The sequence below is a fragment of the Hyla sarda genome, chromosome 2, assembly GCF_029499605.1.
Source record: "Hyla sarda isolate aHylSar1 chromosome 2, aHylSar1.hap1, whole genome shotgun sequence".
NCBI lineage: Eukaryota > Metazoa > Chordata > Amphibia > Anura > Hylidae > Hyla > Hyla sarda.
In genome coordinates, this window is record NC_079190.1 from 15,848,951 (window position 1) to 15,873,891 (window position 24,941).

At 41.5% G+C, this 24,941-nt stretch overlaps 1 protein-coding gene across 2 annotated transcripts; it reads right to left on the bottom strand.

Moving 5' to 3' along the window:
• Positions 1-1,394: 1,394 nt before the first annotated feature.
• LOC130358260 (P2Y purinoceptor 2-like) lies at positions 1,395-23,931 on the bottom strand. Of its 2 annotated transcripts, none has more exons than XM_056561233.1 (3): positions 23,544-23,931; positions 3,870-3,981; positions 1,395-2,689 (listed from the first exon to the last, which is right to left on the bottom strand). In XM_056561233.1, exon 3 carries the CDS (start codon positions 2,671-2,673, stop codon positions 1,747-1,749), a length of 927 nt encoding a protein of 308 aa, XP_056417208.1. In that variant the 5' UTR covers positions 2,674-2,689; positions 3,870-3,981; positions 23,544-23,931; the 3' UTR covers positions 1,395-1,746. The 2 variants fall into 2 exon arrangements, with proteins under 2 accessions (XP_056417208.1, XP_056417209.1); XM_056561234.1 differs by lacking the exon at positions 23,544-23,931 and adding an exon at positions 23,250-23,365.
• Positions 23,932-24,941: the final 1,010 nt, after the last annotated feature.

A 24,941-nucleotide genomic window follows, 5' to 3' on the forward strand; every position in this document is an offset into this window, starting at 1 on the left:
CTACACTGTATATATATACAGGGATGTAGAATTCCTATCGCTCGAAAACCCAGGACATGTAGTTCCAGGTGCCGGGCAGGTGAATTTTTCCGGCCCTTAGCCCTGCTTTGGGCAAGCAGGGCCGGACCTGACAAGCACGGCGGTGCTCAGAGGGGTGAATGGAGTGGGCTCCCGCTCCATACTCTGCAGCCCCCCAGCTGTTCTCAGTAGCTGGGGGCCACCACTAATAGCCAGCTATGTGAATGCTCCCTGGTGGGCTAGTGAGGTGGATCAAACCCGGAGGTTGGGGTGATCCACTATAGAGGTAGCCGGAAGGCTTACCTCTGCTTCCCTGGTGTCTGTGGCTCCGTCATTGATAGAGCCTGGCTGGACTAGGCTCTATCAATGGATCGCAGAGCACACAGATCAGTGGAGTTCAATAGAACTCTATTGATCTGTGTGAGGAATCTACTTAAAGTCTAATAAAGTGTAAAAAAAGAAAAGAAACGTTTTAAATAAAAGTTTAAAAGACACACATTAGCCCCTTCCTTCTTAAAAGTTCAAATCACCCCCTTTTCCTATATAAAAAAAAACATGTCAACATAATAAAAATAAACATATTTGGTATCGCTGCGTGCATAATTGTACGAACTATTAAAACATTATGTATCCCATACGGTAAATGACGTAAATGTAAAAAAAAAAAAACTAAATCACAAAATTGCAATTTCTATAATATCCCAGAAAAAAAAGTTAAAAAGCGATTAAAAAGTCAGATCAATACCAAAATGGTACCGATACAAAAAAACTGATTATGGTGCAGAAAAATTAGCCATCATACAGCCTGGTATGCGGAAAAAAATTTAAAAAAATTAAAAAAAAAGCTACAGGGGTCATAAAAAGGCAATTCAAAAAATGTGAAAAAGTTCAGATTTTTTTTTTTTTATTAGTAAAGCATGACAGAAACTATACAAATCTGGTATCGCTGTAATCAGGTCGGCCTAAAGTATCAAACTAACATGTTACCTCAACCACAAGGTAAATGGTGTAGAAAAGAAAGCCACCAAATTTGCTAATATATATATATATTTTTTTTTTTGTTCGGAGAATATGTTATTGAAAAATGTAAAGGTATCATTATAGTAGGTAATTACGACTATTATAGGGCGAGGAGGAGTAAAGGGGAAAATTGGTCCGGACAAGTGGATCGTCATGAGGGACAAGTAGATTTTGCTCTGTTTTAGTCCCGTGGACAAGTAGTTTTTTAAACTTAATTTCCATACCCCTGTATATATATATATATATATATATATAGATATATATATAGATATATATATATATATACAGTCGATAGATATGAGATGGATAGATAGATAGATGGATATGAGATAGATGGATATATAGATATGAGATAGATAGATAGATAGATAGATAGATAGAAAGAGCAGGAAATACTGACCAAATGTAATTTTGGTGACATGGCCGTAACCAGTTAAACATTCACATTTGTCATTGATTCATTTTTCTTACACAATCTTGTTTTTCACTAAAGTTTAAAGGTTTTCAACTCAAATGAATTGGGATTTTTGCTTGTTTAGATGAAGTTGCAATTACCAATGGTGTATGTTGTCGACAAGTTATCTTGGAGTCCCAAGCATCTCAGGTTATTGAATGTATTAAAAGCATAATAAACCACTTTACATAATAACAATATATAATAACATTACATAATTACTTAGATCAGTTCATAAATAGCTTCCGCCTCTGTTAAGACCTGCTTGGCCTTAACCTAAACCTCCAAACCAGAAAGTACAATACTGGGTCAATGCAGCTGTTGACGCTGGCCAGAGGTCGGGTTGACTTGTAGGCCACATTGACTGCACTTAAAATCGGACACGGGACAAGGTTCACTTTACGGAAGTAATAGTACAAAGTCCTGGTGACATGAAATGGCAAGAAACATACGATGAAGACCAACATTACTGTGATGATCATCTTGACAGACTTCTTCTTGGACTTGGAGGTCTGGGTGGAACTCTCTGTTGGCTGGATGAGAACATAAATCATGTAACAATTGCAAACAATGAGGATGGTGAAGGGGACACAGAAGAGGGTGACCAAGTTGACAGTGCTGTGGACGACAAAGCTGTCAAAAAGTTCAATGCTGGAGGTGTCATGGCACACGGTGCTGTCATCGAATGTACTGGTGGAGACAAAGTAAAATATAGGGGATTGCATGATAACCACGACAAGCCAGATGCACACAGAGGCTATCCTCGCGTATCGTATATGGCCCCAAAGTAGGAACCTCATGGGGAAACATACAGCCAGGAATCTGTAAATACTGATACATAGTAGGAAGAGAATGCTGCAATATAAACTGGTGTAGAAGAGGAAACGCACAAACTTACACAAGGGCTCACTGAAGGGCCAGTCATTGGCTTTGGAGTAATAATATGCCAGCAATGGCAAGGACAAGACGTACAACAAGTCCGATAGCGCCAAGTTAAACATAAATACATTGATCACTTTCCATGGTCGGATCCGAAATATAAAGATGTAGAGGGCAAGGACGTTGAGGATGAAACCGAAGACGAATACAATTGCGTAAGACACGGGAAGCAGGATATACTTGAAGTCTTCATCGAATATACATCTGTAGGTTAGGTTCTCATCGTCAGACATGTCATCCATGGATCAAGGAAAGTGTCTGGAAGAGTAAACAAGAAAGAAGTTTATCCAAAAATGACTTGTCAAAGAGTAGATAGCCAGTTCTAGAAGACTGTCTATGCACTGAGGACAAAATTTGGGGCATAGCACTTAACCTTCCACAAGTTTCTAGTCAGCCTAACATAGGTGATTTAAAGGGGTACTCTGGCCCTAAGACATCTTATCCCCTATCCAAAGGACCTCACGGAGCTGCAGGCTGCGCTGCCAGCTCAGAATCTGCCGTGTGATGACCACGAGGCCGGAGTATCGTGACGTCACGACTCCGCCCCCTTGTGACGTCACGCCCCGCTATGCAAGTCTATGGGAGGGGGCGTGACGGCCGTCACGCCCCCTCCCATAGACTTGCATAGCGGGGGCAGGGTGTGATATCACACGGGGCAGAGTCGTGACGACACGATACTCCGGCCCCGTGGTCGTCACACGGCAGATTCTGAGCTGGCAGCACAGCGTGCAGCTCCACAAGTTGGGTGCTGAAATGCAAGATTGCGGCGGTCCCCAGTGGCAGGACCCCGCAGTCAGACATCTTATCCCCTATCCTTTGGATAGGGGATAAGATGTCTTAGGGCCAGAGTACCCCTATAAGAGAGCAAAAATAAACGTCGTCTATAAAATGTATCCTTCCCTATTTAAAATTGTTGTACAAAGTGTTTTGCTAATTAAGTAACAGGAATGTTATTTATTATGGGACAGCCTTTCAAACTTTGGAACAAAGAAGGATCAGAATTATAGAATTTTATCATGACTAATGCTTTGTTCCACATGGACATAGATAAAAAAATATATACAATCAGCTGAATTTAGTAGTGCATTGTAAAGAGGGATTGTAGAGTTAGTTATAGGTTTAGAACGTTTGGTGTAAATCTAATGTGTATAACCTGCTTTAACTTGGTCTGACTGGAAATATACATTTTTTACTACCTTGTTAATTTAGAGGTCTTCTAAGATGAAAGTGGACATCCTAAAAATCAGGGTGATATCTGAACAGTGTGCAGGTCTCAAGAATATTTAATCTAAAATATGGTGGTGACATCAGAGGACAGAGAATCATCACGTTGGCTAAGGGTCGAGGGGTGTGTGTGGACCCCATAACCTCTCCTCTTATCAACCAATTGCTACACAACAACTAAAAAATAACTCATGGATGAACCTCAGGTACTCACCTTTACATCACTTAGAATGGGGACAACGGTGTGAGAAGCAGTTTGGTTGCTTCCATCTTTTTCTTTACGTCTTTAGTGTTTAGAGTCTCAGTCGCAGTTCAAAGTCTCAGTCCTGATCAGTGAGGAACAGAGGAAGAAGTGTTAGAGGGACATACAAAACGATGTCCACTTACTAGTAGTATTTGGGGACACTTTTTGTCAAGCTACAGCTCCACACCTGTCCACAAGGTGTGCCTGGTATTACACATTACTTCCGTAACTTTCCATAATCCATGTGATCAGTGTAATAAACTACAGATCCCCATCAAGTCAAAATATTTAGAAAAGAAACAAGTAGATATTTCTAGAGCCGGCCTGAATTTCTATGATAAAAACAAATAGAACATGGCAGAGTTTATCTATATTCACACTACACCAGGATCAATACACAGTAAAATAGTTCATAAGGTCGAAAAAAGATCAGAGTCCATCAAGTTCAACCTATATCCCTAATGAGTCCCTACTGGGTTGATCCAGAGGAAAGCAAAAAACCCTCATACTAGAGGTAAAAATTCCTTCCCGACTCCAAATATGGAATCAGAATGAATCCCTGGATCAACGTGCTGTCCCTATAAATCCATATCCTGTAATGTTATTATTCTCCAAAAATGCATCCAGACCCCTTTTTAAATTATTTTACAGAGTTCCCCATGACCACCTCCTCTGGCAGAGAATACTGTCTCGCTGCTCTTACAGTAAAGAACCCCCGTCTGTGCTGGTGTAGAAACCTTCTTTCCTCTAGACGTAGAGGATGCCCCCTTGTTATAGATACAGTCCTGGGTATAAATAGATCATGGAGAGATCTCTGTACTGTCCCCTGATATATTTATACATAGTTATTAGGTCTCCCCTAAGCCTTCTTTTTTCTAAACTAAATAACCCCAATTCTGATAATCTTTCTGGGTACTGTAGTCCTCCCATTCCCCATTTTACTTTGGTTGCCCATCTTTGAACCCTCTTGTGCCCAGTACTGTACCCAGTATTCCATGTGTGGTCTGACTAGTGATTTGTACAGCGGTAGAATTATTTCCCTGTCGTCGGCATCTATGCCCCTTTTGATGCACCCCATGATTTATTAGTCTTGGCAGCAGCTGCCCGACACTGGTCACTACAGCTAAATTTTCTGTTAACTAAAACTCCAAAGTCCTTTTCCACGTAAGTCGTCCCAAGTGTTCTCTCATTTAACACATACAATCCCAGACCGGATTTTTCTTCCCATGTGCATGTCCTTACATTTATCAGTGTTGAACCTTATCTGCCACTTCCCAGCCCAAACCTCCAACCTATCCAGATCCATTTGTAACAGTGCACTGCCCTCTATTGTGTTATCTGCTATACACAGTGCCCTGACCTCTATAGTGTTTACCGCTTTACAGAGTTTAGTATACTCTGCAGAGATTGCAACTTTACTATTCAACCTCTCTACAAGGTCATTAATAAATATATTAAATAGAACAGGACCCAAGACTGACCCCTCTGGTCCCCTCTAGTAACAGTCATCCAATCAGAATAACTACCATTAATAACCACCCTCTGTTTCCTATCACTGAGCCAGTTACTTACCCACTTACACACATTCTCCCCCAGTCCAAGCATTTACCTCCCCTAGATTAATATTGTGTTGGTACCTGTAAATTCCTACATTAAACTTACCCTAATACACAGGAAGTATAATACACCATATACAAATGAATGCAACCATGTGATATAAAACGCTTTCACAAGAAAAAGCACATTAATAACACATTAAAGCCACAACCTCTGCCTGAGTAAGCAAAGTGCACCGACACAAAATGCGAGATACCATGAGGAGGACCCTAGTATGGTGAAATATGTAGGGGAAAATGACATGGAAAAAGAACGGAAGAGGGGTAACCTTATGAAGAAACTCTAACAGAAAGAAAGTGTTGTGTGACAGGAATGGTCCTCTGAGATCACAACATTTCCCCCTGTCATGCATGAAAACTAGGTTCGGGAGGCACAGATCTCTTCTAAGGAAAGCTGGGTAAGATATGGGAAACCCAAAAATTGTTAAATACTGGCAATTTAGCTTGCTAGGAACTTTTGGTAAGTGCTGCTATCAGGCCTGGATTTTTATGGGATGAAAGGGGGGTTTGTTAGTGGAGCTTTTCAACCCCCTTTTGGCTAAAGATAGTTTGTCACGCTGTTCACATTATGATGAAATAAAAAATGTTTGCGTTTTTTACGATACTAGAGAGTGCTGCATTAAATTATTTTGCATTTGTATTCTACTGGGATTATGTGGACCTTATCCCTTTTTTGTTTCCTTGCACCTGCACTATAGTAACTTCAGTGTAACTCCACCACCTCAGAGAGCTCTGCTGCCTACTGCTATATATATATATATATATATATATATATATATATATATATATAACTTAAATACCCTGACACCTAAAGGTTTAAACATTGAGATTGATCTGAATTGCTTCTAAGAAATGCATTTAAAAGTAAACATATGTATTTATATATTCAGGAAGTCTTCAGACCCTTTCCCTTTTTTCACATCTAGTTATGTTGTGACCTTGCGCTAAAAATAAAAAAATCACGTTCCGCCCCATCATTCTGCACTTAATACTGTACCCCAAAAGTCAAAACAAAATCTTAGTATTCTACAGAGTTTTATCAACAACCTCATTAGGGGGCTGTGACGCAATGTGCTAAACTGAAAGACTATGGGGTTACTAGACACAATAGTGAGTAAACCGTGCATGTGCCCTAGATGTAATGTGTGAAGAGTACTACCGTGTTTCTCCGAAAATAAGCCCGGGTCTTATATTAATCTTAGTCCCAAAAAACACACTAGGGCTTATTTTCAGGGTAGGGCTTATTTATTTATGGGGGGGCTGCAGGAATGTGGAGGATGGGGGGCTGTGGGAGGATGGGGGGGCTGTAGCAGTGTGGAGGATGGGGGCTGTAGCAGTGTGGAGGATGGGGGGCTGTAGCAGTGTGGAGGATGGGGGGCTGTAGCAGTGTGGAGGATGGGGGGCTGTAGCAGTGTGGAGGATGGGGGGGCTGTAGCAGTGTGGAGGATGGGGGGCTGTAGCAGTGTGGAGGATGGGGGGGCTGTAGCAGTGTGGAGGATGGGGGGGCTGTAGCAGTGTGGAGGATGGGGGGCTGTAGCAGTGTGGAGGATGCCGCACCCCCCCATTTTCCACACTGCTACAGCCCCCCATCCTCCACACTTATTTTCGGGGTAGGGCTTATATTGCAGCCCACCCTGAAAATACTGCTAGGGCTTACTTTCGGGGTAGGGTTTATTTCCGGGGAAACACGGTAGTTCAATGGTATGGACACCAATATTGGATGACGCATGCATCGTAGCAAAACGCTGCATGTGCTGTAGTATCGGAGATGTTGTCTTCTGGGAGTGGAGATGCAAATGAAGCAAAGACCTGTAGACCTCTATATGTAATTTGTTTAATTTGTCAATCCCAAGTGAATTCTAGCTCCCTAGGGGCACCACTCCCAGGGCACTTCTGCACCTAAGCTCTGACTCTACCCCAACCCTAGGGCCAGATTCAGAGGGAACAGGTCGCTTTAGAGTCCTAACCAGGCCATTACATTAACCCTGGTACACCTACCCCACTCTGTGTGGTTCTCCATTCTGCCTTGGTTGTCCTTCCCACCGCCAACTAACAGAGCAGATATTACACTTGATCTTAGCCAAAAGGCCAAGAAGCCTTCTTCCAGACATTTTGGACATCTGGAAGAGTGATTGAGGAGAGAAGATGTGTCGTGCCAGCAGTGAAGCCTCCTAAGACTATTCAACTGTGAGGGGACTTTTCATCCAGGGGAGTGGGCTGACTCACAATTTTACCTAACAATACTGTCATGAATATAGAACGGTATCTAGATATCCATCATTAGCAACTTTTCCCAACCATCCAGGAGCAACGAGGAGAACCAAGAGGATCGGTGAAAAAAATCTTGAAATTTTAGGCCAGGAAAATCCCCCAGATCTCAATCCCATTGAGAACCATTGGTCAATCTACAAAAAGTGGATAGACCAAAAAAAACTGAAATTGTAGTAAACTCCGCGCAGTGATGAGGTAAGAGTAGGAGGTCACTGCGCAGGATTTGGCCTAAAAACGAATATTCAGCATGAGGGAAAACTGCAGAAGACTGCTGAAGTGTTTGTCAATAAAAGTTTAAAAAGTTGTGAATTGTTTCTAACTGTTCTTCAGTAACCATAGAAACATAAAACTAAAAGATCTAAGAACATTAAAGCAGTAAGAAGTGTTTAAAAACAACATTTGCGTCTGACTTTTAGCAATGTGAGATAAGCCGTAACCAGTTAAACATTCACGTTTGTCACTGATTTATTTTTTCTTTCACAATCTTTTTTTTTTTTTTTTTTTTTTCACTTAAATGTAAAGTTCTTTAACCCAAAAAGTTGGGATCATTGCTTGTTTTGATCAAGTTTCTGAAACAAGAGCATAAAGAAGGCAAATTGTTTAGCAGACACTCTCATAGTATCTGCAGCAGCTGCCTGGCATTGGTTGCCATATTTTTATTTTACCTTGTATTCTTCCCATTTACTTTGTAAAACATTTTTACAATACTTTTTTTGTTGTTTTTTTTTCATCCAATGATACACTGTAGGAGTTATAAAAGACTGTATATGCAATGAGATCAGTATTTGGGGAAAGGCATTTAACCTCAACCAAGCTCCTGGACAGCCCAACATCATTAAAAGAGGTTATTTAAGAAAGCAAAATAAACGTCGTCTATAAAACATATCCTTCCCCATTCAGAATAGCTGCATAAAGCAAAGAAAACATCATTTGTGTCCTCGCATTTCCCCTTTTGTGATCAACCAGTGACCTGCAAAAAAGATCTTCCCACCATCCCCCTGCCTACTGTTCTAAATTATATCCTGTGATACCATTATGGTAATGCAAGAGTTAATTTTAATTGACCAAATGGAGGAGCAAAGTTTTTTCCAATTCGACAACTCAGGTTTAGAAATGATTATTGTGTTTTGTTAGTTTAGTGAAAATTTTTTACTTATTATATGGACAGCCTGAAAAACATTGAAACAAGGAAGGACAAGAAATGTCGAATTCTATCAGGGTTGATGCTTTGTTCCACATGGACATAGATGAACTAAACAGTGAGCAGATCTCAAGGTTAAGAGTCAAGGGGTGTGTGTGAACCCCATAGCCTTCCCTCTCATAAATCAATTGCTGCCTAATATAAAAAAAAAAAATTGTCTTTTTAATGGACCTCAGAGGAGGTATATAACTTCTATATATCCTGATCCCATAGAGATAAAGCTGCAGGGGGTGTATAACTACTATATATCCTCATCCCATAGCAGTGGCGTTGCTAGGGTTGGTGTCACCCAGTGCGGTAGAAAATGGTGTCACCCCATACCTTTCCCCCCCCCCCCTCAATAAGTTTTTAGCCTTTTGTGACAGACACCACTGGCGTAGCACATTGTGAGAAATTCCAGTATAATAATCAGATATACCAGTTGCCACAGAATGGGAAAGTGTTAAAGAAGTTTTCACCATTTAAATATACAGCTCCCAGAATTACTTAAAGGGGTACTCCACTGGAGAACATTTTCTTTTATATCAACTAATGCCAGAAAGTTAAACAGATTTTTAAATTACTTCTATTTAAAATCTTAATCCTTACAGTACTTATAAGCTGTTGTATTCTCCCCAGGAAGTTGTGTAGTTCTTTCCAGTCTGTCCACAGTGCTCTGTCTGTCCATGTTAGGAACTGTCCAGAGTAGGATAGGTTTGTAATGAGGATTTGCTCATACTATGGACAGTTCTTGGCATGGACAGAGGTGTCAGCACAGAGCACTGTGGTCAGACAGAAAATAAATTAAAAAAGAAAATAACTTCCTGTGAATCACTTATACAGCAGCTAATAAGTACTGGAAGGATTAAGATTTTTAAGTAGAAGTAATTTATAAATCTGTTTAACTTTGTAGCACCAGTTGATTTAAAAAAAATGTTTTCCAGTAGAGTACCCCTTTATGCAGTGGTAAGGTTATGCTGGGAGTTGTAGTTTCACTCACCATAACTGTAGAACTGACAAGCGACTACAGCTCTGATAGGACATAGTGAGGAGAATACACAAGAATATCAATGACTGCAGGTGACGTCTTCTCTATAGTGAGGAGAATACACAATGATATCAGTGACTACAGGTGACGTCTTCTCTATAGTGAGGAGAATACACAATGATATCAGTGACTACAGGTGACGTCTTCTCTATAGTGAGGAGAATGTACAATTATATCAGTGACTACAGGTGACGTCTTCTCTATAGTGAGGAGAATACACAATGATATCAGTGATTACAGGTGATGTCTTCTCTATAGTCTTTCCTTATCTAATTCAGATGGTACATACCGCCTTGTCCAGCTAAAACTTCTCTCTGCAGAATGTGACGCCCAGACGTCTCCTCACTATGTCAGCGCATTCTCATCCTCTATATGAAAACAAGTATTACGGTATTATAAACCTGCCAGACACTGTATCCTCTAAATATAATACTACTATACACTATGCTCTTTGATTATAAACCTTCCATACACCGTACCCACTGAATATAATACTACCACACACTGTACATTCTGAATATAAATCTGCCACATACTGTACCCACTGAATATAATACTACCACACACTGTACATTCTGAATATAATACCAACACATACTGTACCCTCTGAATATAAATCTGCCACATACTGTACCCTCTGAATATAAATCTGGTGGTGTTGCTAGTGGATGATGGGGGTGCTAGTACTGGGGGGGGGGTGTTGCTGGAGGATGATGAGGGTGCTACTGGCCATCCCCCCTGGCGGTATCACCCCCATCATCCATCGACAGGATCATCCTCCTGGCAGGAGCACCCCCATCATCCACCATCAGGATCTGCTGATGGAGGTGCTGCTGCTGGGGGGGTTTGCTGGTGGATGATGAGGGTGCTACTGCCGGGGGGGGGGAGCATTAGGTAGGCAGCAGTTCCCCCACTTAAGGTAGGTAGCAGTTCTCCCACATTAGGTAGGTAGCAGTTTCCCCACATTAGGTAGTAATTTCCCCACATTAGATAGCACAGATTCCCCACATTAGGTAGCACATATTCCACACTTTAGGTAGCACAGATTCCACACATTAGGTAGCAGTTTCCCCACATTAGGTAGCACAGATTCCCCACATTAGGTAGCTGTTTCCCCACATTATGTAGCAGCTTTCGCACATTAGGTAGCAGTTTTCCAACATTAGGTAGCAGTTTCCCCACATTAGGTAGCATAGATTCCCCACATTTGGTAGTAGTTTTCCCCCATTAGGCCGCAGGTTCCCTTGCATGTTCCCCACAATAGGTCAAAGTCTCCCCACATTAGATCGCTGGTTCAAACAACCCCCCCCCCCCTCCCCCCACACAAAACAAAAAACACACACACACAACACAGAGACACACACACACACAGATAGATAGAGAGACAGACACACACACAGTCAGAGAGACACAAACTCACACAGACAGAGAGACACACACACACACACACAGAGTCACACACAGTCACACACACACAGTCACACACACACAGAGTCACACACAGACAGAGAGTCGCACACAGACAGAGAGCCGCACACAGACAGAGATGGCGACAGACAGATACACACACAAACACACACATAGAGAGAGACACACCCTCACAGACAGAAAGACACACACACAGACAGAGAGTCACACACACAGAGTTACACACAGACAGAGAGTCACACACAGTCACACACACAGACACACAAACAGAGATAGAGTGAGACAGACACACACTCACTCACCCATCCAGCGCAGCGCTCCTTCTCTCTGGGTGCTCTGCGGCCCTGCGGAGGTACATCGGGCCGGCGCAACAGAAGACGTGGGGGCGCAGGCCGGTTCACTGTGCCGGTGATGGGGGGGGGGTGCTACTAGTACGGAGACAGCGCAAGTGAGGACGGGGGTGCTATAACAGAGACAGCGCAAGTGATAACGGGGGGGGGGGGGGTGTAGTACAGAGACAGTGCAAGTGAGGACCGGGGGCGTACCTGGTGTCACCCCATCAGGATGGTGTCACCCGGTGCGGGCCGCCCCCCCCCGCACCCCGGTCGCAACGCCACTGTCCCATAGACATAGCAGCAGTATATAGACTGAGCTGGTGGGAGCTGTATAATTGCTATATATCCTGATACCATAGAGATAGCAGCAGTATACAGATAGAGCTGGAGGGGAGGTGTATAACTACTATATATCCTGATCCCATAGAGAAAGCAGCAGCAGTATAAAGACTGAGCTGGAGAGGAGGAATATAACTGCTATATATCCTGATCCCATAGAAATAGTGGTATACAGATAGAGATGGAGGGCAGATGTATAACTACTATATATGCTGATCCCATAGAGATAGCAGCAGCAGTATACAGATAGAGCTGGAGGGGAAGTGTATAACTACTATATATCCTGGTCCCATACAGATAGCAGCAGCAGTATACAGATAGAGCTGGAGGCAAGGTGTATAACTACTATATATCTTGATCCCGAAGAGACAGAAGCAGTATACAGAAAGAGCTGGAGGGGAGGGGTATAACTACTATATAGCCTAATCCAATAGAGATAGCAGCAGTGTACAGATAGAGCTGGAGGAGAGGTGTATAACTTCTCTATATCCTATTTCCTTAGATATAGCAGCAGCAGTATACAGATAGAGCTGGGGGAGGTGTATGACTACTATTTATCCTGATCCCATAGAGATAGCAGCAGTATACAGATAGAGCTGGAGGGGGGAGGTGTATAACTACTATATATCCTGATCCCATAGAGATAGCAGCAGCAGTATACAGATAGAGCTGGAAGGGAGGCATCTGGAAGCTAGAAGAATATTCTTATATGTGATGATGTCATGCTGTAGCTCACAGAAAGTCGACTGACCCGGGATTTAACTTCTTTTTGACACATTAAGCACTGTAGCTTCCACAGGGTAACAGTGGCGTTCACATGACCTAGTTACAGTAATGAACCGAATTGATAATGCTATGCTGGAATGCTACAAATGACACTGCAGGAATAGTGATGGTGAGTGCGCATGATATGGGGTAAGGGGGAAAAAAGAGTTAATCCTTAAGGGGGCTGAGATGCAATACCTGACAAAACCAATAAATAAGCAACGAAGGACATCTTCCTTCTTCTACCTATAAACAAGGAGGAGGCAGCCATATATTTTTAATTTTATTACAATCCAGGAAACTCACATTATGCTATTCTTTCTTTACTGTAAGTAAATAGCAGCAAACAATGTGTTAACAAATGTTTACAAGAAAAGTTTAACATATAGAATGGTCCGTAGTGGTACAGTCCAAATGCATATAAGGGACCAATATGCAAATGACATGTTCTTTCTTTGCTGCTCATAGTTCAGTTAAGTACTTATACATTTCTCAGTCATATTTCATTATTCATGCAAAGTTTTATACATATATATATATATATATATATATATATATATATATATATATAAAGAAGGTCAGGGCAGCACTCCAATAACGTGAGAAAGGTGAATTTATTCCATCAAAGCAATGTGCAAAACAGCAGCGACGTTTCGATCCTCTCCAGGATCTTTTTTAAAATATATAATTTTTCTTAATACATCTTTACAGTATATATATATATATATATATATATATATATATATTATATTATATTCATGATTAATTTCCTTCATGATTTCTATTTATTTAGTTCATATTAATTAATTATTTACATGATTCTATCTTTAAAACATTTTATATATATATATATTCCCTGTTACCATGGAGACTGAACAAAACACCAAAATGTCTGATGCTCTGTCTTTTGAAATTATAAATGAAAATATTTCGCAAAATATGGTAGACCAATCGGTGAACAAATCTGTGCAATCTGCAGTCAAATCTGCAATGTCTACAATTCATGATGTCATCACCAAATCTGTGACATCTGCTATAGACATTCTAACATTCCAAAATCCCCAATGATTAATCCTTCCACACCCTCTGATGTCTTCTGGTCAGCACATGACTGTACCTCGCGAGAGGTCTAAAGCATGGTAAAGTTTCTCACAAGAGGCATCACGTCACTACTGATCCTAAATGTATAAAACTTAAAAAAGTTACTACCCAGATTATGGATCAGGTACCTTCGAATGCTTCATACAAAAGCAACATTCAAGAGGTCTCTAAATTACCTCAAATACCCTCTGCCCCTGAGGAAGTAATATCTAGACCAGCTATTAAAGGGGTACTCCACTGGCCAGCATTCGGAACTAAATGTTCTGAACGCTGTTTTCGCACTGCTGTGGTTGGCGACGCCCCCTGTGACAACACGGCCACACCCCTTCATTGCAAGTCTATGGGAGGGGGCGTGACGCCCCTCCCATAGATTTGCATTGATGGGGCGTGGCTGTGATGTCACGATGGGTGTGGCAGACCACTGCAGCTCGAAAACAGCATTTAGAACATTAAGTTCCAAACGCTGGCCAGTGGAGTACCCCTTTAAGGCTTCTACCTCTGTAAAAAAGCCGGTCTCCTCTCACACTTCACCGAGCCAATCTTCCTATGATGAGGATGACACTTCGGATCCAGGAAATGATTCCGGTTATGAGGACATTCTGGAAGAAGGAGATGATGTTTACGCTGACACCTCCTCTGATACAGTCATCCTAGATGGCGCTGGGAACCCATACTTTGATCCGGATCAAATCAAACACCTGAGATCAGGGGAATGGTTTTCACACCCACAGGTATCAAAATTTGTGAGTTTAAGGGTGAAGAAACCTTTAGACAAACCTGCTTGGAACAAACTAAGGACAGAATGCCACAGACCTACCGCTCCGTTTAAATTGGCAACCACCCCGGATCTTAGGACCCCTGACTAGGATTTTAGATATGATGGAAGAGGCAACTCAATCTGGTCTTCCCATAGATTTGCCTACATTTTAAGGTTGGGCACAACGAGCCCTTTGTCTGTTCGGCAATTGTCTATGTTCCATACTAATGAAATTAGATTCCCAATTGGTGCACCTTGCATCATCAGAATCCTCTCCATCTAATGATAGCTTTTCATTTGGTGATTCCTATATTAAGGAAATTAACAAGTAGGTTAGTTTGTTTTCGTCCTTGGACCCAAACTTCCTTGAAGGGGGTCTTTCAGGGAAGTGTTTTCGGTCGGGCTGGGAGACGCAGAGGCCGGTTCCCCAGCCGTCCACAACAAGACAGACAGTCTTATGGAGGCCTTGCAAATCCTAGACCAGACTCCTTCCAACAACCTCAAGTTCAATACCAGTCAACTCCCTTTTTGGAAGCCATAGAGGTTTCCCTGGCTCAAGATCCTCTACAGGTAAGTGTTCTTCCCTTTTCTTCCCACATTCCTCTAGGAGGCAGGATAGCACATGTTTCCCATATCTGATCCATGATTACATCAGATGTATGAATCTTGAACACAGTTCAAGGATATCAAATAGAATTCATTCATCCTCCTCCACAAATGACAATTCCCAATCCTTTACATTTATCAACATTAGATCAAGAGCTTATTCATTTGGAAATCAAGGAACTATGTTCCAAAGGCGCAATCAAACAAATCCCTCTGAATGCACCAGGTTTTCTAAGCAATCTATTCCTGGTGAAGACAAAAAGACGGAGGTTACAGACCAGTCATAAACCTAAAAATCCTCAACAACTTTGTAATGTACCATCATTTCAAAATGGAGGGCATTCATCTCCTAAGAGATCTTTTACTACAAAACGATTGGTTAGCCAAGATGGTTCTCAAAGACGCCTACCTCATGGTGCCTATGCATCCTATATCACAACCATACCTCCAATTTATTTGGGAAGGTGATAAATGGCAATTCACCAGCCAACCTTTCGGTCTGTCTTCAGCCCCCTGCTGCTTTACAAAAATATTCAAACCAGTTGTTGCCATTCTGAGAGCTCGAGGAGTTTGTCTCATAATATATCTGGACGATATCCTCATTATAGCAGAATCTCTGAATCTCATTCATCTTCATATCCATTGGACTCTAACCCTACTTTTCAATGTCGGTTTCTTAATTATTTCCAAGAAATCAATGCTAACCCCTTCAAGGAAGGTTGAATTTTTGGGCTTTCACGCGTTCAATTGATCTTGTAAAAAAATTCTATAGTGCCCTCCACAATAAATGCACACCGCATATCTATCAGGAGTGTATAGTAATAGTTCTTTATTCTAACAATATCCGCATTACGCCAACTTCAGAATGTTGGAGTATTGAGGATCTCCTTTTTCTCTGTCTCTATAGGACCTTTGGGTAACTACACTGTTCCATCTGGTGGCTTTTTTATTCCTGTATGAATACATGTTATATTTTAACGACACCCCTTTGCTACATTTATGTTCTGTTAGGCTTTTGTGTGGCCTTTATTAATTACACATATGATGTTGTAAACATTCATTAGCACTTTTTTTGCTGCTATTTATTTACAGTAAAGAAAGAATAGCATAATGTTCATCTCCTGTCCTTAATAAAATCCATATTTTCCGTCACCAGGGGTAGGAAAATCCCCAATTGTGGACAACCCCTTTAACCCCTTAAGAACTCATGACGTACCGCTGCGTCATGAGTCCGCTCCCGATCTATAACGCGGGGCCACGGCGTGGCACCGCATCATAGCGGGTCGGGCCCGGCCTCTAACAACAGCCGAGACCCATGGCTAATAGTGCGCAGCACTGATCTCAGTGCGGTGCGCTATTAACCCTTTAGACACTGCGATCAAATTTGATCACTGCGTCTGAAAACGAAAGTAAACCTTTCCCGGCAGCTCAGTCGGGCTGATCGGGACATCGCAATAAAATCGTGATGTTCCGATCTTCTGGGACGAAGGCGGAGGTCTCCTTACCTCTCTCCGCGGTGTCCGATCGTCAATTGATTGCTCCAAGCCTGAGCTACAGGCTTGAGCAATCGACCGCCTAGCTGACTGATCCCTGCAAAGCTATGGCTTTGCAGGGATCAGCATAGGAGATCAGTGTGTGCAGTGTTATAGGTCCCTATGGGACCTATAACACTGCAAAAAAAAGTGAAAAAAAAAGTTAACAAAGGTCATTTAACCCCTTCCCTATTAAAGTTTGAATCACCCCCCTTTTCCAATAAAAAAAAAACACAGTGTAAATAAAAATAAAAATAAACATATGTGGTATCAGCGCGTGCGAAAATGTCCAAACTATAAAAATATATCGTTAATTAAATTGCACGGTCAATGGCGTGCGCGCAAAAAAATTCCAAAGTCCAAAATAGTGTATTTTTGGTCACTTTTTATATAATGAAAAAATGAATAAAAAGCTATCAAAAAGTCCGATCAATACAAAAATGATACCGATAAAAACTTCAGAATACGGCGCAAAAAATTAGCCCTCATACCGGCCCGTACGCGGAAAAAAAAAAGTTATAGGGGTTAGAAGATGAGAATTTTTAACATATAAATTTTCCTGCATGTAGTCATGATTTTTTTCCAAAGTACGACAATATCCAACCTATATAAGTAGGAGATCATTTTAACCGTATGGACCTACAGAATAAAGATAATGTCTTATTTTTACAGAAAAATGCACTGTGTAGAAACGGAAGCCCCCAAAAGTTACAAAATGAATTTTTTTCTTCAATTTTGTCGCACAATGATTTTTTTTTACGTTTCGCTGTGGATTTTTTGGTAAAATGACCAATGTCACTGCAAAGTAGAATTGGTGGCGCAAAAAATAAGCCATTATATGGATTTTTAGGTGCAAAATTGAAAGCGTTCTGATTTTTAGAAGGTGATGAGGAAGAAATGAAAATGCAAAAACGGAAAAACGCTGAGTCCTTAAGGGGTTAAGGGCTCTTAGCTTATACAACTTAATAAAACTTGTGCCCTACAGGTAGGAGAGTTGTTGACTATGGCAGCAGCCATGTTACTTTCTATTATATGTTTATGTATCAGTGTCATAAACTATAGATCCCGATCAAGTCAAAATATTGAGAAAAGAAACAATGAGATATACAACCGGCCTGACCGTCTATAATAAAAACATGGCAGAGCTTATCTATATCCACACTGCAACAGGATCAATACACAGTGCTACCTCCGCCAGAATAATATGTATCTGCTGATACCCAGAACGTTCCTACAATAAACTCTTCCTAGTATACAGGAAGTATAATACACCCTATATAATTGAATTCAACCATGTGTTATGAAAGGTACATAAAACGCACACAAAAAGCACATTAAAAACACATTAAAACTGCAACCTCTGCATGAATAAGCAAAATGCACCTGCACATGATGTGAGATACCATGAGGAGGACCCTGCATGGTGAAATGTGTCGGGGCATATAGAATGGAATGGAATGGAAGAGGGGTAACTTTATGGGGAAACTCACAAAAATAAACACACACACACACATATAGATATATATATATATATGCAAATTAATTTCACTAACACCAAAAGGTTGAAAGGGGTACTCCGATGCTAGACATTTTATCCACTAGCCAAAGGATAGGGGCCTACCGTGAACTCCCGCAGCACCTGGCGTTCTAAACAAATGGCAGGAACGGCCACGCCCCTTGTGACATCACGCCACACACCCCTCTATTCATGTCTATGGGAGGGGGCGTGCCAGCCAACACGCCCCCTCTCATAGACATGAATGGAGGGAAGTGGCGTGATGTCATGAGGGGGCGTGGCCTTGATGTCACAATCACGGCCTCCGGCTCCGAGCATTCTGAACAAAATGTTCAGAACACTGGAGCACCTTTAACCAGTTCAGGACATTGGACGTAAATGTACATTTTGAGCACTGAAAACTATGAACCCGATAACACTGGGTAATGTTTTATTCAGTGTTAGCAATCTGATGATTGTATGTGAAAGTGTACATAGAATAAAAATCTTTTCTTATTAGTTTTTTTTTTAAATACACATAAGCCTCTCCCCTAATAAAAATTAACCCCTTAAGGACTCATGACGTACCGGTACGTCATGAGTCCGCTCCCGATCTATAACGCGGGGCCATAGCGGGTCGGGCCTGGCCTCTAGCAACGGCCAGGACCCGTGGCTAATAGCGCGCGGCATTGATCGTGGTGCCGCGCGCTATTAACCCTTTAGATGCGCGTTCAAAGTTGAACGCCGCGTTTAAAGTGAAAGTGAAAGCATGCCGGTTAGCTCAGGGAGCTGTTCAGGATAGCTGCGGCGAAATCGCGGCATCCCGAACAGCTTACAGGACAGCCGGAGGGTCCCTACCTGCCTCCTCGCTGTCTGATTGCCGAATGACTGCTCAGTGCCTGAGATCCAGGCATGAGCAGTCAAGCGTCAGAATCATCGATCACTGGTTTCCTATGAGAAACCAGAGATCAATGTGAAAGATCAGTGTGTGCAGTGTTATAGTCCCCTATGGGATAACAATGATCAATGTAAAAGATCAGTGTGTGCAGTGTTATAGTCCCCTATGGGAGCTATTACACTGCAAAAAAAGTGGAAAAAAAAGTGAATAAAGATCATTTAACACAGCCCCTAATAAAAGTTTGAATCACCCCCCTTTCCCCATAAAAAAAAATGTGTAAATAAAAATAAACATATGTGGTATCGCCGCGTGTGGAAAGGTCCGAATTATAAAAAAAATATATCGTTAATTAAACTGCACGGTCAATGGCGTGCGCGCAAAAAAATTCCAAAGTCCAAAATAATGCATTTTTGGTCACTTTTTATATCAAGAAAAAAAATGAATAAAAAGCCTACAAATAACAGCCAAAATACAGCCAGCAAAAAACAATCACAATACTGCTATAAAAAAAACAGCCACAATGCTTCCAACAAAAAACAGTCACAATACTGCTAGTAAAAAAACAGCCACAATACTGCTAACAAAAAAACAGTCACAATACTGCTAACAAAAAACAACCACAATACTTCCAACAAAAAACTGTCACAATACTGCTAACAAAAAACTGTCACAATACTGCTAACAAAAAAACAGTCACAATACTGCTAACAAAAAACAGCCACAATACTGCTAACAAAAAACAGCCACAATACTGCCAACAAAAAACAGTCACAATACAGCCAACAAAAAACAGCCACAATACTGCCAACAAAAAACAGCCACAATACTGCCAACAAAAAAAGCTGCAATACTGCTAACAAAAAACAGCCACAATACTGCTAACAAAAAACAGCCACAATACTTCCAACAAAAAACTGTCACAATACTGCTAACAAAAAACTGTCACAATACTGCTAACAAAAAAACAGTCACAATACTGCTAACAAAAAACAGCCACAATACTGCTAACAAAAAAACTGTCACAATACTGCTAACAAAAAACAGCCACAATACTGCCAACAAAAAACAGCCACAATACTGCCAACAAAAAAAGCTGCAATACTGCTAACAAAAAACAGCCACAATACTGCCAACAAAAAACAGCCACAATACTGCCAACAAAAAAAGCTGCAATACTGCTAACAAAAAACAGCCACAATACTGCTAACAAAAAACAGCCACAATACTGCTAACAAAAAACAGCCACAATACTGCTAACAAAAAAAAGCCACAATACTTCCAACAAAAACAGTCACAATACTGCCAACAAAAAAAGCTGCAATACTGCTCACAAAAAACAGCCACAATACTGCCAACAAAAAACAGCCACAATACTGCTAACAAAAAAAGCCACAATACTTCCAACAAAAACAGTCACAATACTGCCAACAAAAAAAGCTGCAATACTGTCATCAACATAAACAACCACAATACTTCCAACAAAAGCAGTCACAATACTTCCAACAAAAAACAGTCACAATACTTCCAACAAAAAACAGTCACAATACTGCTAACAAAAACAGTCACAATACTGCCAACAAAAAACAGTCACAATACTGCCAACAAAAAACAGTCACAATACTGCCAACAAAAAACAGCCACAATACTGCCAACAAAAAACAGCCACAATACTGCCAACAAAAACAGCCACAATACTGCCAACAAAAACAGTCACAATACTGCCAACAAAAAACATGTACAGTAGCCTTGTATCCTTAAGGATGATGTTACAGGAATGAAATCCAGGCTGGAATCTCACCGTACGTCTGTGCCACGTGCTGCCGTATCAACGTGGTTCCGCCCGCACAGTATCATTCCACAATCGCGGCACGAGTTTTTATTTACTTTTATTGTTACTATTTATGATGCTGATGTCACCGGTTATTATGTTACGTTCTTTTCTAGTTATTGATATGTATTGGCGGAAACTCTCCACCTACAAATTCGATAGAAAGTACAAAGTAGTCGGAGGGTACAGCGGCCCCGCGCCTACACAGCGTAGCGCCATAACGCCAGGTAAGGGTTAACTATCTTATTATTGTGGTGTACGGCAGGAGATGGCGGAACATGTTGTGTCTTGTAACATTCTTGTATCCATATAGTAGGGAATTACATAACCAGCAATCCCTATGGCAGTGTTTCCCGACCAGGGTGCCTCCAGCTGTTGCAAAACTACAACTCCCAGCATGACCGGACAGCCGTTGGCTGTCCGGTCATGCTGGGAATTGTAGTTTTGCAACAGCTGGAGGCACCCTGGTTGGGAAACGCTGCCCTATACATATACCTAAGCGGGCAGTATCACCCAAGATAGGATTAGATACATGGATTGAGCTGGCATAATTACACAAAATAAGCTTGGATACACTGGCTCTGCAGCCAGTAGACAATATGATTGGATATAGTAAGGGATACATGACGGGATTAGATACAGGGGCTCAACAGACAGTATTACATATAAGCTTGGATACATTGGCTCAGTTAACATGCTTAGATACAGCAGCTCAGCAGACATGAAAGGGTTACACATATCTTCTAAATAGACTCATAATACACCTAGGTACGCCAGCTGATTACACGATAGACTGCTAGATAGATACAGCAGCTCAGCAGATAGTACCACACATGATAGGATTAGATACAGCAGCTCAGCAGACAGTATCACACATGATAGGATTAGATACAGCAGCTCAGAAGACAGTATCACACATGATAGGATTAGATACACAGCTCAGCAAACAGTATCACACGTGATAGGATTAGATACACAGCTCAGCAGACAGTATCACACATAATAGGATTAGATACACAGCCCAGTAGACATTATCACACATGATATGATTAGATACAGCAGCTCAGCAAACAGTATCACACATGATAGGATTAGATACACAGCTCAGTAGACAGTATCAAACATGATAGAATTAGATATACCAGCTCAGTAGACAGTATCATACATAACAGGATTAGATACACAGCTCACCAGGCAGGATCACACATGATATGATTAGATACAGCAGCTCAGCAAACAGTATCACACATGATAGGATTAGATACACAGCTCAGTAGACAGTATCGCACATGATAAGATTAGATACACCAGCTCAGTAGACAGTATCACACATGATAGGATTAGATACATAGCTCAGTAGACAGTATCACACATGATAGGATTAGATACACAGCTCAGTTATCACACATGACAAGATTAGATACACCAGCTCAGTAGACAGTATCACACATGATAGGATTAGATGCATAGCTCAGTAGACATTATCACACATGATATGATTAGATACAGCAGCTCAGCAAACAGTATCACACATGATAGGATTAGATACACAGCTCAGTAGACAGTATCAAACATGATAGAATTAGATACACAGCTCACCAGGCAGGATCACACATGATATGATTAGATACAGCAGCTCAGCAAACAGTATCACACATGATAGGATTAGATACATAGCTCAGTAGACAGTATCACACATGATAGGATTAGATACACAGCTCAGTTGACAGTATCACACATGACAAGATTAGATACACCCGCTCAGTAGACAGCATCACACATGATAGGATTAGATACACAGCTCACCAGACAGTATCACACATGATATGATTAGATACAGCAGCTCAGCAAACAGTATCCCACATGATATGATTAGATAAACAGCTCGGTAGACAGTATCACACATGAAAGGGTTAGATACACAGCTCAGCAGACAGTATCACTCAGGCTCAGCACAGTATCACACATATCAGGCTCAGATACACATCCTAACAGACAATATCACACATGATCACTGAGGCTCACCAGATAGTATCACACATGATAGGCTTAGATACAGCAGCTCATCAGATAGTATCACACATAATAGATTTAGATACAGCAGCTCACCAGATAGTATCACACATGATAGGCTTAGATACAGCAGCTCACCAGACACTATCACACATGATAGGCTTAGATACAGCAGCTCACCAGATAGTATCACATGTGATAGGCTTAGATACAGCAGCTCAGCAAACAGTATCACACATGATAGGCTTAGATACAGCAGCTCACCAGACAGTATCACACATGATAGGCTTAGATACAACAGCTCACCAGACAGTATCACACATGATAGGCTTATATACAGCAACTCACCAGACACTATCACACATGATAGGCTTAGATACAGCAGCTCACCAGATAGTATCACATGTTATAGGCTTAGATACAGCAGCTCACCAGATAGTATCACATGTGATAGGCTTAGAGACCTCGGCTCAGCATACAGTATTACACGACAGGCTTAGATACATTGGTTCAGTGTCTCTACATGTTCTTCTGGGGGGGGGTGCGGTTCCATTTAGGTTGAGAGGTGTTTGTCAGGACGACATTCCCTCGGTTTGAGCCAATTGTGACTTAATAACCTGTTTCCTCCGGTATTACACAAGCGGCGGTGTAGTGACATGACGTGTTCAGCGGCTGCAGAGCGTTACGTCCCCAATAAATAGATTCTTATATACTAATTAGAAGTCCATGAAGGCTGTAGGTACCGAAATGAGGATGTAGCAGAGCTGAGTTTGTCATTTCGAGGGATTGACTGAAGAAAGACGTTCACACCGTGACATGGAAGGACAGTCATGTTACAGTCTTGGAGTACTGAGTGGTTTCCATAACAACCACTTTCTGTGCTCCCACACTGATCACTCAGCTCTGCTACATCGCGCACGATTTCCGCACCATTATTAGTGACTGGAGAAATGAGTGATTTTTGGTTTGCAGATCATGTTTGGTGATAGGAAAAGCCAGAAATTAAAGTAAATATCAGCTGTCCGTGCAATAAGATTTGTTCGGTGTAGCAGAGCCGGGTTTGTCGCAAAATGTTGCAGATGTTGCAAAGTGGATTTGTGAAATGCAGCGGAGATGGTTTTACCAGATTGGTTTGGTTTGTTGTTGGCTACAGCAGAGCCGATCTGTCCAGATGTAGCAGGGCACAGTCTGACGGCTGGTGCGGCACTGAGTTTGTCAGATGTTGTAAAACTCTTATCTGTTGAATCAGATGGCACAAGGCTGAGTTTCCTAGTACAATGGCCTCAACATACAATAGTTTCAACATACAATGGTCTTTTCTGGACCATTGTAAGTTGAAACCAGACTCAACATACAATGTACAGACAGTCCAGATCTGAGAAACGTGTCAATGGCTGGAAGAACTGACCAATCAGAATGGGCATTCCCTGGTAAAACCCTTGTATTCCTGAAGCGTATGCACTGACTGGTGTCTGGTAGCGCCCCCTACAGTACAGGGAGGTATTACATGTTCTGTACTCTTTACCTGTATTACTGAGGTGTATGCACTGACTGGTGTCTGGTAGCGCCCCCTACAGTACAGGGAGGTATTACATGTTCTGTACTACTCTTTACCTGTATTCCTGAAGCGTATGCACTGACTTGTGTCTGGTAGCGCCCCCTACAGTACAGGGAGGTATTACATGTTCTGTACTCTTTACCTGTATTACTGAAGTGTATGCACTGACTGGTGTCTGGTAGAGCCCCCTACAGTACAGGGAGGTATTACATGTTCTGTACTACTCTTTACCTGTATTACTGAAGTGCATGCACTGACTGGTGTCTGGTAGA